General features: G+C 33.2%; 2 protein-coding genes across 2 annotated transcripts; one reads left to right on the top strand and one right to left on the bottom strand.

Moving 5' to 3' along the window:
• Positions 1-441: 441 nt before the first annotated feature.
• On the bottom strand, positions 442-2,498 carry LOC139891485 (putative pentatricopeptide repeat-containing protein At5g06400, mitochondrial). Its single transcript, XM_071874456.1, has 2 exons — positions 2,361-2,498; positions 442-2,152 (listed from the first exon to the last, which is right to left on the bottom strand). Exon 2 carries the CDS (start codon positions 2,128-2,130, stop codon positions 697-699), a length of 1,434 nt encoding a protein of 477 aa, XP_071730557.1. The 5' UTR covers positions 2,131-2,152; positions 2,361-2,498; the 3' UTR covers positions 442-696.
• Positions 2,499-10,475: 7,977 nt separating this feature from the next.
• LOC139891486 (AP-4 complex subunit epsilon-like) lies at positions 10,476-19,539 on the top strand. The gene is made up of 11 exons (XM_071874457.1): positions 10,476-11,198; positions 12,493-12,678; positions 14,522-14,737; positions 14,849-14,959; positions 15,980-16,177; positions 16,264-16,395; positions 16,538-16,594; positions 16,675-16,791; positions 17,565-17,642; positions 17,755-17,898; positions 17,993-19,539. The coding sequence occupies exons 1-11, from the start codon at positions 10,632-10,634 to the stop codon at positions 19,031-19,033; spliced, it is 2,847 nt and encodes a 948-aa protein (XP_071730558.1). The 5' UTR covers positions 10,476-10,631; the 3' UTR covers positions 19,034-19,539.
• Positions 19,540-19,949: the final 410 nt, after the last annotated feature.

The following is a 19,949-nucleotide window of genomic DNA, read 5'->3' on the forward strand; positions in this document are numbered from 1 at the left end:
AAATTCTAAATGAGCTGAGCTCGGCTCGGCTCGGCTCGTTTACACCCCTATATGTATACGGACATGATCTGGTTTTGCCGGTTAACTCAACCAAACCGGTCAGATTTCACAAGTTTACAAAGTCACATTATTGCCAAACTTTAGGGTAAAAAACAAAGCAAAACATTTCAAGCTCGCAAAACATTCAACCTCTTGTTTATAGAAGATAGGCCCAAATGTATTTTCATACCCTCAACATGGATTAACAGAATTTTTACTATTTTGAATTACATTACTAAGGGTGTAGCATTGTAGCTGAATTTATAAAAAGATCAGTTGGTGTATTATCCAACAGAAAGATCACTTAGCCAGTCATAAATTCTGTTTCTCCTAATAATAAGGACATTCATCTATGTAGGCAAAGCATGAAAAGTAAGAATTCACATCATACTTAAGCTACTAAATCATACTAAAGTCGTGTACGTTAACCTAGCTACCATTTACCATACGTCACAGGCATGTTCATCTTGGTAAGTATAACGTTAACCACTGGTTGAAATTTGAAAACAAATAGTTCACATCTATTAATGTCTTCGAGCACAAATTTAACAAATTAGCAGCTAACCATGAAAAACGTTCCTGCACTGTAATTAAAGTTCTTCCATCCATGTACAAAAATCACTAAAAGCACCAGCAATAACAAAAAAAATACCTCTATCAAGATCTCCATTTCTTATCAATATCCTCATATATTTCACGACCTTTTCTACCCTCCTTGAAGCAAGCGATCTTCAAATTCTCCATCGTAGACGGATAAATCTTAATCCGACCTTTCAACATTTTATCAGCGTTTCTCCTCATCTCTGTTATCCTACCCATACTCGCAAGCCCATTCAATAAAGCATTTGCACTATCATCATTTGGAGTCACACTTTCCTTCTTCACATAATACCAAATCTCAAAAGCCATCTCAGGATCATAACCGTCAAAGAACATTAAAATTGCATCAGCACAATTTGCAGGAGTTGGCGCCTGTTCGTTTTTGATCATCTCAGAAAAAAACTTACCTGCTTCTTTCACCTTCTTGTTCTTTATCAAACATTGAAAGATTAAATTGTAGCTTAATGAGTCAGCGAAAACTCCAAAAAAAGGCATTGAATCAAGCATTTGAAAAGCACTATCTATTTCATTGTTATTGCAATGCAAAGCAATCATTGCGTTATACATGACCAAATTTGGGGTTAATCCACTTGTCACCATCATATCCCATAGTGTTATAGCGTTCGCAGAATCATTCTGTGTAACGAGAACATTAAGAGCGTTTGAGAAAAACTTCAAATCGGGTAAGCAATTTTTCCCCTTCATGACTTGAAGAAACTTGAGAGCTTCATCAACTTGTGACCCGTGAACTAAAGTATTCAAAAATGCCTCATAAGCCGCCAGATTTTGTGGACCCCATCCAACACGAATGACCATCTCCCCAAATATCGATTTCGCCTTAACCAAATTCCTTTCTTTCTCACACGCTAACAGTAAAATAGCATACGAGTCTCCATCTAGTTGTATTCTAGTCTTAACTTTTTCAAAAAACTCTAATGCTTTTGCATTTGCAGTCTCATTATTCTCTTTACACATAGCACTCAAAAGAGAATTAACAGTCGCAACATCGGGCACAACACCGTAACTTTCCATCACATCAAACGTCATCGTAACTTCATAAAACTTCCCGGCCTCACAATAACTCCCGAAAACCGAAACAAACGTTGCCAACGATATCACCCCCTCTTCCTTCATCGTCCTGATAACATCCCACATCGCGTCAAACATCTGATTCTTACCAAGCAAATCCACCATTATATTCCACACAAAAGGCGAATGCCTTTGCTTCGAACCAATCCACTTGAAAAAAACAACAGCGGAAGCAGGACATCCGTAAGAAAACTTAAGCACCTGTTCGACAAGCTCAGGATCAAAATGTATTGCCATTGTCGATAATGCAGTTTCAACTTCACCGGGATAAACCCTAGCTAGCATCTCACATACGCTTCTTGCTTTCGGCGATATATCGAAGGTATCGAGATACGATGGAAACGTTTTTGGCGGTTTATCATTGTGCAGTTCTAAAGGTTGACTGAATAGTGCAGTTTCCATCACTTTTAAACCCTAGGGTAACCTATACGTATCGATCATAATAATATTATACACAATGTATACATACAGAGAAACACATAGCAATTTCAGATTATATGTAATTGAACTGGTGAGATGTAAGATATACTAAAATCGATACAATTTTGGAAGTTGTTAATTGAGTGATAAATAAAGCCCTAACTGTATACAAGTTAGGGTTTGGTTGTTCGTATGAAGATGCGAAAACTTACAGGTGGAAGGATTGAATGTTAGATTGTGCGCGGAACTTGCTTTATTGATGTGGTACACTCGGAGATTAACCGCCCGCCGGAAAAAGTAATCCGATTGTCGGAAGTATGAAAATTAATACCCCAACCTTCAAAATGAATTCAGCGTTTTTAAAAATAAACATAACCCTAAGGTTATTCTTAAATTTTAAGACATGCTTTGATTATTTGTAAAAAAATAAAAATAAATAAAAAAATAAAAAAATTGTACAATTTATATTAATAATCACTAACATGCAAATAATTAACTTAGGTGCGTTTAATAAAACAGAATGATTAAGTGTTGAATGATTCAAACATCTGAATGATTTCAGGGCTCTGAATGATTATAATTCTGAATGATAACTCACTGTTTGTTAATTATTCTGAATAACACTCTGAATGACATAAAATTACCATTATAACCTTATGTATAATTAATTTAAATTAAAATAGCTTTATATAATAGGATTAAAACTGAATTATCTACACATGATTTATTAATAAAAAATTTAGATAAATTATAATGTAATAATATCAAGAAATAAATAATAAATTTTAGAAAATTCAGAAAATGAATACTTAATGATACTTCATTCGTAAGTATCATAAATGGATAGTAATAATAATAATAAATTTTAAATTATAAACGAAATTATTTTAATCTTTAAATAAAAGAGTTTAGCCAATTTGTATTGATAGTATATAAGTTTAATAAAAATATATAGTATGTTAAGATACACAAAACTATATAGTAAATGAATTTATCAAAAAATTATCTAGACATGTTCCATATAGAACCAAACAATATTTTATCCACTGTAATATTTTAATTATTGTGTGAAAGTGGAAATGTATCAATATTCGTAAAATATATAAGGTGAAAGAAACATTAGTGGAGGTGAGGTAAGTCATGAGGGTAGCTTTGTAATTATGAACACTCTGAATAGTTAAGAGTTATCTTTAACTCTGAAAGATTTCTAGCATTTAATTCAGTTTAGAGAACACAAAATACATAATCAAACACATAAGGCTCTTACCGAATCCGAACATATCCTCTGAACTGCATCATTCAGCTGCAATCAAACATACCCTCTAATTATTTTGTACAAGATTTTTTGCACAATTTTTTTTCTTAAAAATAGCGGGCTATCAGTAGAAAACTCCAAAAAAAAAAATTGAAATATGATTACTTTTTTTCTAAAAAAATAAAAAGAAACAAATGTTATAACAAAATGAAAATGAAAAAAAAAAAAGTTAAATAAGCACATACACAACGAGCAAAGAGCACAAAAAAACCGCACAAACACAATCCTAAACAAAACAAAATAAGAGGAACTACGACAACAAGCCTCGAGAGACAAACAAACTACACACAAGACTACCAAGCAACAAACGCAACAAGAAAACAAACTAAAAAAGACTCCCAAATGAAAACATAAAAAACAAAAACGAAAAGCAAACGTCTAAGGATCCGACGAAGACACCCCACAAAACATAAGATACATACTCTTCTGAAACTTCTCCACTTCCGCACTAACAACCCTATCTTTGAGGATCAGTTTTAGAAGCTTTCCATTAACTATGGAAAACCGAACGGTTATACTCTGTAACAACCCTGCTATTTTCGTTAAGCTTCGTTAACTATCCGTTAAGTTATTTAACGGTACTTACTTAAGTTTTGTGCATTTAATTTACTTAAATGCATACTTGATTCTTTGAAGGCTACAATAATTAATATGAGGATATATTAATCATAAAACTTATTTCGGATTTTGAAATACGAAGAAAACGATAAGGTTTTAAGAACTGCAAAGGATGTCTTTCGGGACTAAACACTCGGGTTTTCAATTAAATAATTATTTTTAATAATTATTAACTTTGAGAAAAACTTATTTAATTTATTATTTATTTAATAAATTAAACTTGATGGATTGCTTTTTAACGACCGGTTAACGTTACGGGAACTCGGTACGGTTAACGGCAATTAGAAACGAACCACACTTAGTAAACAAACAAGCCAAAACATAATATAATTCACTTTTAATAGTTATCTTATATAATTATTATGTTTGAAGAATACTTTTAATTTATTAGAATTTTTATAGATTAAAACGCGAAAAATTAACGTTTAGCGATTCGGTTCGCGTTTTCGGTTAACGAAACCTATCGGCCTACACAATAAAGGTACTAACTAGTCAAAATAAAGTCCATGGACTCCCTTGCGGGCCTCTTGGCCGAAATCACCATCCATGGGCATCCCTTGAATAAGTTTGGCCTACTTGTTCTTATAACCCTAATAAAAGAGTAAACCTAGCCCCACTTTTCACAAAAACAAAAGCGTGCATCCTCCCTCATCTTTCACGAACGACCAGCAACAGCTCCTAAACACCATCATCTAGTCACCTTCAAGAACAAGATCACCTTCAATTAGTTGCTTGCTTGCTTGCCCGATCACATATTCTTGTTCCTCGCGACGAACTCTACACATCTATCCATTCAATTTCTCTATTTAGGTAAAAATCCTACGAACCCTAATTTTAATTCTCTGATTTTTGTTAAATTAGATGGTGTATGTTGGTCTAGTGCTCAGTCCATGATTATATGTATGATATTAGTCGATAAATTGCCCGGTTTATTGTGTTAGGGTTAAATGTGTGCTACTGATATTTTAGACATATTTTTTATAAATAATATGTATCTAGATGAAAATCTATCGAAAAATTAATAACTCTGCTCGCAAGAATCGCTTGATTTTGTTATGTTATGCTCTAGATATGCTTGTTTGAATTTTCGACATGTTATTGTGCTTAAATCAGAAAACTGCGATTTGTGTGTTACGAATTGAAGCATGAACTGATTAACATTGGATATATAATTGAAAAACACTCAATTTGGACTAGGATATCATGTCGTTTGGATTTGTAAAACTCGTTTTATGCTTACTTAACCGTTTACGATAAATTTGCTAATCAACGTTTTTGGATTAAGATAAACAACCACTTAACATGATTTATGGAAAATAAGCCTTTGTATTTTGAAAAATTCATGATGATTACTTAATCTTTCATGTAGACTTTGTGTGCTAATTGTCTCTAGATGTCCGGATAATCGCACCCGAAAATGATTACTTAAATGGAGTCGAATCTGTCTCGTTTGTACATATAATGGCCTAACATGAAGTAGAAATTGTTTTTGGAACTTGAGCTTCTGAAAACTCTATTTTCTATGTGCTTTATGCGTGCCAAAACTATAGGTCTGGATTCTGTCTAATCAGAAAGTCCGACTTGATTGGCAAAAATGTACAAATTGGTTACATGAATTTCTTAGATCTTTTGTTAGATTAAACTTTGAGATGTTTTTGAAATTCTCCCACTGGTCTAGTATGATCTACATTTTTCTAGATTAAATGAGAATTTTTATAAATTTGATGCGCGAACAGATCCTGAACTTGGAAGATTTGCATGCTACGTAAGTTCTAGGAATCGTATGATAGCGTGATTGGTCTTTTTAGAAAGCTTATGACATGTACTTGTGATCTGGAGTTTATCATAATTTCTTGATGTGTCATTTATGAATAAATCTTGATCGTTTGCATGACTTTTGTGAACACTTACCGTAACCAAACTAGTAAACGTTAAATTGACGAACGAATGTTTGAAACTTATGAGTTGACCTTGGTTTGAATTTGTGACATCTTTGACATGACCTACTGAATTAGTTGACTTAGGTTGACCAACTTGACCAAGTTAGTTGACTTTTGTTTGACTTGCATGAACTAGTTGACTTTTGTTGACTTTTACTTTACAAGGGCATCGGTCTGAGCAATTAGGACAATTGTATTTGTGATCAACTTCTATTTTGAAATAGACTTATGTAACTACATATTGATATATCTAGGTTGCATTACTCGAACTTAATTAACCGACAAGTCGTTACTTGTGCGAACTTCAAGTGCACTCAAGGTGAGTCTACAGTCTCATACACTTTTACTTTTTAGGATGAGATAACATGTTGTTTTTAAACTGCTTTACAAATTAGACACGAGTACTAAACTGAATATACATATGAGTTCGATCAAAAAGCCCTTAGCTTGAATATCTTAATTACATTTGTAAGCTCGAATCATCGGGACGGATCCGTTAGGTCTGACAAACCTCACTCAACGAACGAGTGCTATTTACTTCGTTACATATACGCTTGATCAATGTATACTTATAGGGTAAAGGAATTCGTGTAGCATTTAACTATCCGCGGGTTAAAGCTTTATATTCAAGTGCTCATAACAGATGCATACACTTTTGCAATGTTTTGTACGAAATCTCGTGGTCTAAAAAACATTTGAAACTAGATATGGTATTGTCTACAAACATTTGAAATAGGACACGATGTTGTCTACAAACTTTTGATACGAAACATTTGTGGTCTAATACTGATAAATGTTTACTAATTTTTGAATACTCATTTCAGATACCGATTCCTTATAAACGATTCTGATAACTGACTTTCGATAAACGATTTCTGGAAACCATTTTCTGAAACATACGATAACCTATTTACTTAAACCTGTTGATTCACTCAGCTTTATGTTGACCCGTTTTGCATATTTTATCTCAGGTATTAATTTCTTCCGCTGTAGAACTTTGCTGTTACGTAGAAGTCAAGCCATGCACTGAGACCAGAGTTAACATCACCGCTAATGAATTTTGACGGGGTGTTAAATACTCGAATGAGATGAAAGCAGAATATCCGAATCTAAATCCGCTGAAGATGGGGTATAAATAGTTATCCTGTAGTAATTTGGATAACATTATTATATTAAGGCCCTTTTCCTTAGTTTTATTGCTCGGTTGATATTAACAAGCTTTAAATTAAAATATTGTAAAAATTTGATGACCGCAAATTAAATGTAATAGATAATCGTAATGCACAATTATTGAATGCACGTTAATAACAGTCATAAGATATAAGAGATGTCATCGGCAAAATCCTAGTTTTATTAGGGGAAAAAGGAAAGAAATGAAAAGCAATGAAATATAGTTGATAGATTTATCTATATATCTAAAAGATAAATGCCAAATGAATAGTGAGGTTCATTAGCTTCACAAACTTATACCAAACTTTTTATTTTTAACAATTCAACCACACCCTATACAATAGTTAACTTTGTAACTTTTATAAACTTACCATAAACTTTTCACGTTTAATAATTTAACCATAAAACTTCTCACTCCTTATAAACCGACCACATAATTTTTACTCTCTAATAACTATTCATCATCATCATCATCATCATCATCATCATCATTATTATTATTATTATTATTATTATTATTATTTTATTATTATCTAAAAGATAAATGCCAAATGAATAGTGAGGTTCATTAGCTTCACAAACTTACACCAAACTTTTTATTTTTAACAATTCAACCACACCCTATATAATAGTTAACTTTGTAACTTTTATAAACTTACCATAAACTTTTCACGTTTAATAATTTAACCATAAAACTTCTCACTCCTTATAAATCGACCACATAATTTTTACTCTCTAATAACTATTCATCATCATCATCATCATTATTATTATTATTATTATTATTATTATTATTATTATTATTATTATTATTATTATTATTATTATTATTATTATTATTATTATTATTATTATTAGCTTCACAAACTTACAACCAACTTTTTGTTTTATATAATTCAACCACACCCTATATAATAGTTAACTCTATAACTTTTATAAACTTACCACAAACTTTTCACGTTTAATAATTTAACCATAAAACTTCTCACTCTTTATAAATCGACCACATAATTTTTACTCTCTAATAACTATTCATCATCATCATCATTATTTTTATTATTCTTATTATTACTAATATTATTATTATTATTATTATTATTATTATTATTATTATTATTATTATTATTATTATTATTATTATTATTAAATCAATCACATAATTTTTTAATTTATTATTGTTTAACTATTTTTTTATTACAAATTAACCACGTAACTCATTTTTTAATAACCGCTTAATTGTTATTACACACACACACACACACACATATTATATAAATAGTTTTTCCTACTTTATTAAAAACTTTGTATCAATCGTTGATGTACGTTTTACTTTATTGATTGAGCATTTGGGTCTTTTCTCTCGACAAGACGAAAACTAAAGCAAAAAATGATGAATAATTATTTTCACGTTTATTTTTTTTCTAAAGGCAACATATTATTAACACGAGAAAGAGGTACAACACGAAATAGCACCCATTACAATTGATTGGGCACTATGGAAAACTCGAAAACATGTTGCAAAGAGAGCAACACTAATGAATACTTGGAACAACTAACGCTTATTACAAATCAATCACATAATTATTTTGGATCCTTCCTCGAAAAAACGAAAAATAAAACAAAAATAATAATAAATAGTTCCTTTTCAATAATTAGCTATGTAATTAATGTTACCCAAGGGTGAAGAACCGGCGCAAAGCCAGGTCACCCAACTAGTTCTATCTATTCTATAAAAGATTGGAAGAAATATTTAGACTAAATTTAACAATTCTCTTCCTTTCATATCCTTTCTTCATTTTTAGAAATTGAGAACACTAAAAAAATTAATTTCTTTCTATTTTATTCCTATTCTATTCAGAATAAAACTCCGAAATATAGTAAGAATTTAGGAATTGATTATATTATAATTTGAAGTTAGTTAAATGAACTTACATCTATGATTAAAAGACCCACCTATTTTTTTAAACGACGATATCGACATCGAATGCTCTCATTTGTCACCCACACACGTGTTATGAGGAAACCCAATTCGCGATGATGTTGACAGTACCATCGAAGATTGGGAAAACCCACTAGAGACCTTCCCAAATTTCATTGATGTTGACAGTATCATTAAAGGTTGAAAACTCTCTGCTTGAAGTGAGAATCGAACATGAGTTGGCAGTACCTCAAGTTGAATCTCACCTCCATACCACTCAAGCCAAACTTCGATGGTTAAAAGACCCGCCAAGTTAAAAAAGTTATGTCTTTTTACTTTATTATTATTATTATTATTATTATTATTATTATTATTATTATTATTATTATTATTATCATCATTATCATTATTATTATTAATAATTTAATAGTATTGGTTTGAGTGGTATGAGATGAGATACAATTTGAGGTACCGCCAACCCATGTTTGATTCTCACTATAAGTGGGAGTTTTTAACTTTTGATGGTACTGTCAACATCAATTCGATTTGGAAAGGTCTCAGGGGGTTTTTCCAACCTTCGATGGTACTGCCAATATCGTCACGGATTGGGTTTTTCTTCTAACGTGTGTGTATCTGACATATGATCGCGAATGTAGTTAAGTCGGTATAAGAAATGATAAAATAAAAAAGAGAAACTTAAACACCAAAATACCCTCACATGTCCTACACGTGAATGAAACTTAACATGACTAAACTAACATTTGTGAGCGTGAAGGATTAAACATGTAATATTTTGAAATCACAATGACTATTTTTATAAATCTTAGTGACTAAACTTACAAAATATTAAAAACCATGGCTAAGGGTGAGTTTGTTTGCCTCTTAATGGAATGGTTCAGTGCTGAATGCTGAACCATTCAGCATTCAGTGCGTTTGTTTCTGACTTCTGAATGACATATGGTGCTGAATGGTTCAGAATTCAGTGCTGAACTATTCAGAGATGAAACACTCTCTTAACCATTAAGAGCCTACATTTTTTGTAATTTTCTTCTCAAATCATATCATGAACACTTAACTAACAAGTATATTGAATATTTTATTCATGTTACACTTTCATAAGATAATTTTACTCGGTTTATATCGTTCATTCTAAATGATTATCAAACAGCTTATTTTCATTCAGAACAAACTTTATTCAGAGACTTTAAATCATTCAGATTCTGAACCATTCAGCGCTAAATCATCCAGTTTTATCAAACGCACCCTACATGCTTCAGAGTGCAATTCACGGTTGCACACCGAATGTAAAACCCAACTACAAACCCAAAGGCCACGTGCCCTACACGCGTCTCTCCAAGTTCAACATCTTCATCTCTTTCCCACAAAACCTTCCCCCAAATTTCACCCTCACTCACAATTCCCTGATCTACCTTCTTTCACTTCACCAACAATCTCAAAACCCTAATTTACACAATTCACTGCAAATCTGGAGCAATTAAAAACAATCGGACGGGAGCTCGCAATGAGCTCCCAAGGCGGATTCGGTCAATCTAAAGAATTCCTCGATCTCGTCAAATCAATCGGTGAAGCTCGATCCAAATCCGAAGAAGACCGTATCGTTATCCACGAGATCGAAACCCTAAAACGTCGAATCAACGAACCAGACATACCTAAACGAAAAATGAAAGAGTATATCATCCGTCTTGTATATATCGAGATGTTAGGTCATGATGCGTCGTTTGGTTACATTCATGCTGTTAAAATGACTCATGATGATTCGTTATTACTTAAACGTACTGGTTATTTAGCTGTTACTTTGTTTTTGAATGAAGATCATGATTTGATTATATTGATTGTGAATACGATTCAGAAGGATTTGAAATCTGATAATTATTTAGTTGTTTCTGCTGCGTTGAATGCCTGTTGTAAGCTGATTAATGAGGAAACTATACCTGCTGTGATTCAGCTAGTTGTTGAGTTGTTAGGTCATCAAAAGGAAGCTGTTAGAAAGAAAGCTGTCATGGCTTTGCATAGCTTTTATCAGAGATCTCCGTCTTCTGTTAATCATCTTTTGGCGAACTTTCGGAAGGTTGGTGCTTTAAGACTGGTTTATATACATTTTTACTTGTATGTATTCATGTAGTTATACGTGCATTGTTACTAGAAGTATGATAAATACGGTATCGTCTGTTACAAGTTCAGTTTAGTTAGACCTTTTTGTTATTGAATTGGGGTGGAATCTGGTGTTTGTAATTATGTATTGCACATCTCCTACAATAATTAGCTAGCTTGCTTTTTATGGTTAATTCACCTCAAACTGAATTTTAAGTTATAAGTCTTGAGATGTGCAGTTTAATTCATCCGACACGCTAAAGATCAAGTGACATTTGAACTGAGTTTACACTGTGAATACGAAACTAGTATTTATTAAATCTAATGGTTAACAGAGAGGCTAAAACAACTTAACTTTTAATAAACTATGCCCTTTTTGCTCAAACTATATCATCTCTCTCAATCCCGGATCATTTAATACATAGGAGTTGGAATTGTGAGTCATGGGAAGCATCTGACTAACTACACAGGTGGTCACATTGTCAAACATATAAGTGAGTATTTTAGGGAGCACAAGGATCATATTTGCCTTCTATTTTATCAGATACGTTCCTTTTTGCTGATGATTGATTAACAATTTTTACACACTAAAACGAGTTGGAGCGTATGTCTTCTTCATGCGATTAACTGAATCTTTTCAAGAATTTATCTATTCTGTTGTAGTTGTTTACTATTTTGTAAACTTGTGCATACACATGGGTCATGCAATGTAAAATTGTTATTTAAGTATAACTAAGTTTTGTCTTTGTTGGAGATTAATGTTTTTGTTTCGCCAATATGTCATAAATTTATGCCTTATGTGAGATGTGTTATATAATGGGTTAGAATATAGAATATATTGAATTGAATTTAAGTTGGTAAAAGATGGGCAAATATAACCATATATAGAAGGCCAGAAGGGTTGGTAATTGATCATCTTAAAGTTTTAAGAATAGATAAAGGAAATCGTCTGAATATATGATGTATTAGTAGGTTACGAGTAGGAAAACCTATGGATATATGATGATGGATATTAAATTAGATATGTATATGTATAACCAAATTGTAGGGAGGCAAAAGCTTTTCATTGGTTAATCAATATATATTAATTTTTCTTGGTTGATTATAACTATAAGACTTCAGATTGGTTAATTAAGACTTCAGTTGATAGCAGGAAAAGTTTTCTTTCATCAATATAAAGATTTGAATCATCCTCTTGATAAAATTAAAATTAATCTGGTGACAACATTTAAGATTTATTATCCTTGACTTGTACATGCTCTATTTTGCAGAAACTTTGTGATAATGACCCTGGTGTAATGGGTGCTACACTTTGCCCTCTACACGATCTTATCATAATTGATGTAAATCCTTACAAGGATTTAGTTGTGAGCTTCGTGAACATTCTGAAACAAGTAGCTGAGCGCAGATTGCCCAAAAGTTATGACTATCATCAGACACCTGCTCCTTTCATACAGGTATCCACTTCTTATACTGTTTAGACACTATAAATCTCTCTTAAAAAAATACTATTTTTTTACTCATCTTAAAGAAATGCAACACTTTAGTATATGTGCTTTTCATACAGAGTGTTACATTTATTTTTGTAATTTTACTATTTAACTCTGTGTTTTCGTGTGTTCGTAATGATTACTTGAAAGTTGAAACCAGTAATACTGATTTCAGTCTACATTTGTTTTTGGAAAAATTCTGTACTTTTTATCTGTTGTCTTGGACATCTGATACATAGTTGAACAATATCATGTGTTAACCACTTCTAGCTGGTGCATGTTATGGTCTATGTTGTACATGACTAAATTCCTATAAAAAACTGGAAGTAATTTATCTATTGTCATGATCGTTACCGTTGTTCTTAACTTCTCATCATTGTTAGTCTGTTTGAGTTAAAGTGCTTTTATTATTGTTTATATAGCCTGTATCATTAATTTATTTTAGTATAAATAGTATATGTCACTCACTAGGATACAAAAATGTGCATGCATATTAGGATAAAGATGGTTCCTCAAATAGAATTGAGGTAAGTCGATTACTTGCAAAATCAGAAGCAAAGGCTAATGTAGAAGTTAAGCTCAAGTTTATTAATTTCTTAAAGAAAAATAAAGCAGTAAAACATTAATTTAGTTTCTCAATAGTTTTGACTAACGTGGAGTTGTGGACACATTAAGTAACAGTACAAACATCACTAGAAATTTGAATAAAGGGTGATATATTTGAAAACTCTATGTATCAACGATCAAATATTCATCTTGTATGGGTTGGGTTGTGTACTTGTATACATATACACATATAATATATGAATGCACCACCATAAACTCAAATTTTCGATCGTTCAAAGGAATTTATTATTCTCCTTCGTCTTGTGCTTACATATACTGATTAAACATCTCAGTCATTTTTGTGTTTGGTATTTGGCATAACTAAAAGTGGACAAATCACATGTATGCAAATGTAAAGGTACGAAGACCAAATGGAGGAAGTTTCTACTCTAATTTAGTTAGTAATATAGAAGTAAAGAAGTGTCGAATGCACATTCAACACAGTTGTGGCATCTTCTAGTTCCTAATTTTGAATGCACACATGTCTTTATGTCACACACCCACATTTATATGTATGTATATGTATATTTACACTGTTGTCTCTGTATACTCGTTTTGATGAACTTGACTTGGTTCTTTACTGGCTCACATCCAATCAGAAAGTGACTCTTCTGTGCAATCTGTGCCTTTTATCTTGTTAAACTGGGTAACTGGCTTACATGCAATTGAGGACACTCTATTCATGTGGATTAACCACTTCTAGTTACCGTTAGTCATAGTATTCTTTTCACTTTATCTTGCTTACTGAAAGTGTTCTGTCTGAAGAATGCAATTTTTAAAATAACATTTCAAGAAATTTTGTTTCTTTGCTTAACCACTTGTAAAATAGATATGGACCTAGCGAGAACATTCATATCTTCATGCATTCAGCTCTTAGGATATACATATGAAACTCACTTACGGTGTATGTGATTTTAAGATATTTGGATGGATAATTAAACTACTATAAAGTGAATATACTTTGAGTCTTACACAAAGCAAGTCCAGGAAAATGTACCAGATATGATGCTTGATACATATTTGCAGAACTTTAAATATTGGTGTTATTTGGGGATTCTGAGAAAACCAACATGCTTACTAGTCAGTAATCAATAATATGATATAAATTATTTATGATCTGGATTATTTATATCTTTAACTCCAGTTCAAAATAATGAACCATCTCTTAGTTTTGCTATCATAACTGGTAGTTTTCAATATGCAGATTAAGCTGCTAAAAATCCTTGCATTACTTGGTAGTGGAGACAAGAAGTCAAGTGAGCAGATGTATACCGTCATCGGCGACATAATGAGAAAGAGTGATACATCCAGTAACATTGGAAATGCCATTCTTTATGAATGCATATGTTGCATCTCATCTATACAGGCGAGTCCTAAATTATTGGAAGCAGCTGCTGGTGCAATTGCTAAATTTCTCAAGGTTATCCCTTACTCTTGTTTATAATCATATATTTTTCGGCATTTGAAGGGTAAATTTTTTGTTTTCTTTATATACTCCCAAGTCTTATTTGCTAATTTCTCTTCATTGTAGAGTGATAGTCATAATTTGAAGTATATGGGTATTGATGCTCTTGGTCGATTGATACGCATTAGTCCAGATATTGCTGAACAACACCAACTCGCTGTAATCGATTGCTTGGAGGTGAGTACATTATTCTTTTCCTTTTCTGTTATCTATTTCTAGATTTTTTGTTGGGTAGATGGGTCTGTCTAAATTATCTACATTTTGAGCAACTTAGTGCAAGATTTAGTTTGCTCAAAGTACAGCTGGGCCAGGTGGGTGTTTCCATTATCTTATAAATAAATGGGTCTAGGTGGCTAAAAAGAACAATTATAGGTTAAAATAAACAGGTCAAATGGGTCAAACAGATTAAAAGACGCCTGGTGTGTGTTCATGCTCACGGCCTTATAACTCGTCTCACTGTAAAAAAGACTTTTATTTAGTTGTTTATTATAAAAACATGCGGAGTAATCTTTAATCACTGAAAATGATATTTTTTCTACCATAAAATAAACAGGTCAAATGGGTCAAACAGATTAAAAGACGCCTGGTGTGTGTTCATGCTCACGGCCTTATAACTCGTCTCACTGTAAAAAAGACTTTTTTTTAGTTTTTTATTATAAAAACATGCGGAGTAATCTTTAATCACTGAAAATGATAATTTTTCTACCATTTCATCTTAATAATCCTCCTAATATCCTAGGATTATTTGTGATGTGTCATCCACAAATACTCTCTCCAAACCATAATTATCGATTCTTCCATGTGTCATTTTACAACTGAGTAGGAAGTAGGATGAATTGGTAGGAAGAAATGGTAGGATGATAATTTTATTACACTTTAATCACATCCAACAGTGTGATACTATCTATGAAAAAAAGGTTGGTGGCTCAACCCATCCCTGTCCGTCCTATAAATGATTCATTTCGATTTGAGCTTCCTATGATTCCATCAGAGTATAGAAATCCTGTTTCTCCCATGAACACACTAGCATATATGTTCACGTATTGACTTTTCATTGACTTGTTTGAGCAGACCCACCCTGCACGTTCTAAAGTTAACCCATGCTTCCCACTTTTCCATCCGTTAAAGTCCTGTTTCTTCACGGACACACTTACGTTTATGTTTACATATCGAGTTTTTGTTGACTTGTTGATACAGGACCCTGATGATACTTTAAAGAGGAAGACATTCGAGCTGCTTTATAAAATGACAAAATCCTCCAATGTCGAAGTGATAGTAGACCGTATGATCGATTACATGATTAGCATAAATGATAGCCATTACAAAACCGAAACAGCATCCAGATGTGTGGAGCTTGCAGAGCAATTTGCTCCCAGCAACCATTGGTTTATCCAGGTTTATACACGCATACACTCTCTTTATTTGAATGGCCAATTTTCTTATAATTGTTTGAATGTATACCTAGTGTCTTGACTTTACAGACGATGAACAAAGTCTTCCAGTATGCTGGTGATCTAGTGAACCCTAAAGTGGCACATAACTTGATGCGGTTGATTGCCGAGGGATTTGGAGAGGATGATGATACAGCAGATAGTCAGTTGAGATCATCCGCTGTATGTAATATCTGAATAATGTGACAATTACTTGTCTTATTTACAGTTGATCGATATCAGAGATGCAATATTTTAGGGTTGTGTTTTGTTGCCTTTTTGGTTATATAATTGGATCTGTGGGCAACTAAATTTTTGGGTGCAGGTGGAGTCTTACCTGAAAATAGTTGACGAGCCAAAGCTTCCGTCTGCATTTCTCCAGGTTAGTTGCGGCGTTTGTAGGTTCTATAACTACTCCATAATTTGTTTTTCATCTTATGGTTCAGTTTTGGTTGGCAACAGGTGATATGTTGGGTGCTGGGTGAATATGGAACTGCCGATGGCAAGTATTCTGCTTCTTATATTAGTGGCAAGCTATGTGACGTGGCAGAAGCACATTCAAGTGATGATATAGTAAAGGTATGTATACAAGCTTCCATGAACACTAAATGGTGTATTGACATCTTCTTCTAAAAATTATATATATTGACAATGCATATTTGATATTTGTTTTTAACAATAACTACTAGCTAGTTTTGTAACCTTTTGTTAACATCAGCAACTTTGTCATCTGTATCGATGATCATCCAAATGTCATTTACATTATACTAGGTTAGTAGGGTTGTTTTTCTAAGAAACTGCATCCTTTGTATCTGCTCGGTGAGATCTATAAGATCTTTGTTTTCTTTGAACGTCTACTAGATGAAATGTGTGTTACATGTAGTCTCATAAGTTTGATTATACTACTAGTTGAGTTCGCAGTTAGTATCTTAAATCTACATACTACACTTTGAGAATGTATGTAGTATAATTGTTTGTAAGTAACTCCAATATTGATTAATTAACGTAACACAACATGATATTCATAGTATACTAACCATATTATATATAAATATCATTATAATATTACTTTATTTCTGTAGCAACTGGTTATTATTTACAATAGAATAATCATAGTAGTTTTTAACATAGTTGGTACTTTATTTTATACCAAATCTATCAATCTACTTAATTCATTTGTAGATTAAAACTGTTGTGTAAATATTATTTGATTTACTATATTAAATACATCTGTAAGTTGCATAATTTGAATGAAATGTTGTTGTCATATGGGTTCAATAATGAGACCATGTACCTGTGATGTTATTGTAGTTTTTGAGTAATAACGAGTTCCTTCTGTTTTTATCTTGAAGGCATATGCTGTAACAGCGCTCATGAAAGTATATTCTTTTGAAATAGCAGCTGGAAGGAAATTTAGTTTGCTACCAGAGGTCTGTTAATAACTACCCGTCTATCATGTTTTTTGCCACTAGTAGTATTAAGTTAAGCTTTAAGACTTCAACTTTTAATCTTCAAGATACAATTTTATGATTATCATTGCAGTGCCACTCGTTGCTTGAGGAATTATTTGCATCTCACTCATCTGATCTTCAGCAACGCGCATATGAATTTCAAGCAATTCTTGATCTTGATGCTAATGCCTTGGATAACATAATGCCATTAGATGCAAGCTGTGAAGACATTGAGGTAATCATTTGTGCATATCACCCGTTATTTCCAAGTTGTTTGTTTGTTTCATTGATTATAATAATTCGATTAACAAATATTTGTCTCTGTGTAGATCGATAAGAGCCTTTCGTTTCTCAACAGTTATGTCCAAAAGTCGTTAGAGGAAGGTGCTGAACCGTATATCTCTGAGAGTGAGCGCTCTGGTACTCTTAATATCAGTAACATTGGGCATCGAAACCCATACGAGTCACCAGCTCATTCCCTTAGGTTCGAGGCTTACGAGGTTCCAAAACCAGTGGTTCCAACAACGATACCCTCAACAATTTCTTACCCAACTGAGCTAGTACCTGTACACGTGCCAGAGCCTACTTATCAACCATCTGTTCAACCCACCTTGTCTTCGGGCCCCATATCTGATGCTGGCTCGAATGAACTCAGATTACGTCTAGACGGGGTACAAAAGAAGTGGGGTAAACCGTCTTACTCATCTGGTGCATCTTCATCCACCTCAAACTTTGAGTCCCACAGGAGCACGACTAATGGTGCAACACAAGATACTGTGATATCTAAATCACGTGAACCAAGGCAGCCACATGTTGAGGTCTCGGAAGAAAAGCAAAAACTTGCTGCTTCACTTTTTGGGGGAACAACTTCAAGGTCTGAAAGGAAGCAATCTGGTGGTGCTGCGACTCACAGTAAGGCTTCAAGAACAACCAATCACGTAGAAGATAAAGTTCGCCCTGTGCCTGCAGTCGTAACCACAGTGGCGCAGCCACCTCCACCCGACTTGCTTGATTTGGGTGTACCTACTGGTGCTGTGAGTAGCTATTCAACCGTCGTGGATCCTTTTAAGCAACTGGAAGGTCTTCTTGATGTGAGCCAAGATGGTAATGCTGGTGCTACCAGTTCTAATGGTTCTGATCTTATGTCTCTCTATTCAGACGCATCTACAAACGGTCAGAACCAGAATCAGAATCTGAACCAGTTATTAAATGACAAGGATAATGTTGATCCCATGAACCCCAACAAAACAGCGTCACTGACCAAGGGTCCAAGTCGGAAAGATGCTTTGGATAAAGACGCACTAGTGAGACAAATGGGCGTGAACCCGACAAGTCAGAATCCCAATCTATTTAGTGATTTGTTTGGTTAACTTTTCTTGACAAGGTAAACTTCATATATTACCTTGCATGCCTCTAAGAAGTTAGTTTCTGGAAGATAAAAGAATGTACAAAGGAAGCATGTATTTTGGCTGTTCATGTTGAAGGGGTTCCGTACGGTTTCACGTTGTCTAGCACTGCAGCAGAGCTGGTATCTCCATTTATAAATTTGCATGTTATTATTGTTATGAAGCTGTGTTTTATTAAGATTCCACCTGTTTGTGTTTTCTTATAATTATTACTGTGAGAGGAGTTGCTGTATTTTAGAGGAAAGTGTGTTTCTTTTGCTTCATATGCAGGGAATACACAGTACATTTTGCCTTCATGCATCGATAATATTGTAATGCTCATTGACTGACTTCCGATGTTACAGTATCTACAGAATAAAGCCAGATAGATAATACGCTGCAGCTTCTTTTTAACTTGTATTGTTCGGGTCACTGGTTTTAGTAACAAATTCGTGTCTTCTACATGAAGTTTAATGTTAATATTGCGTTTGCTCTTTGTAAGCACAGGTGTCATGGTATTCACCTTTGAATATCGCGTTACAACCTTTCCTTACCTTATGTTGTTTTTCCAAATTTTGAAGTTTACGACTGATTTCGGTCAGTTTCTGTTGGATTGATTGCTAGTTAATTTTACATGGATAATGCTCCTGTTAAAACTTATTTTAGAATTAAATGCATATAACTAGATATCTTCTTTTTTAGTTGATTCTCAATACAGAATTTTGTTGTAGAGACACAGTTCTTCGGTTACTGTCTTAATCAGACAGATATCTGCTAATCGAAATTGGTTATGTCGATGCAGTGCACACAATGTAAATAAGTGGATGCCATCTAAGGTGGCGTTTGATTAGAAGATTTGAAGTCTAGGGATTTGAAATCTCAGGATTTGAAATCTTATCAT

Source organism: Rutidosis leptorrhynchoides, chromosome 2 (genome assembly GCF_046630445.1).
Source record: "Rutidosis leptorrhynchoides isolate AG116_Rl617_1_P2 chromosome 2, CSIRO_AGI_Rlap_v1, whole genome shotgun sequence".
In the NCBI taxonomy this organism is placed as follows: Eukaryota; Viridiplantae; Streptophyta; class Magnoliopsida; order Asterales; family Asteraceae; genus Rutidosis; species Rutidosis leptorrhynchoides.

Coding starts and splice junctions, on each gene's coding strand:
- LOC139891485 (XM_071874456.1), bottom strand. CDS start 2,130: ATGGAAACTGCACTATTCAGTCAACCTTTAGAACTGCACAATGATAAA.
- LOC139891486 (XM_071874457.1), top strand. CDS start 10,632: ATGAGCTCCCAAGGCGGATTCGGTCAATCTAAAGAATTCCTCGATCTC. Junction 12,679..14,521: donor CACCTGCTCCTTTCATACAG/GTATCCACTTCT, acceptor TTCAATATGCAG/ATTAAGCTGCTAAAAATCCT. Junction 16,178..16,263: donor GCAACCATTGGTTTATCCAG/GTTTATACACGC, acceptor TTGACTTTACAG/ACGATGAACAAAGTCTTCCA.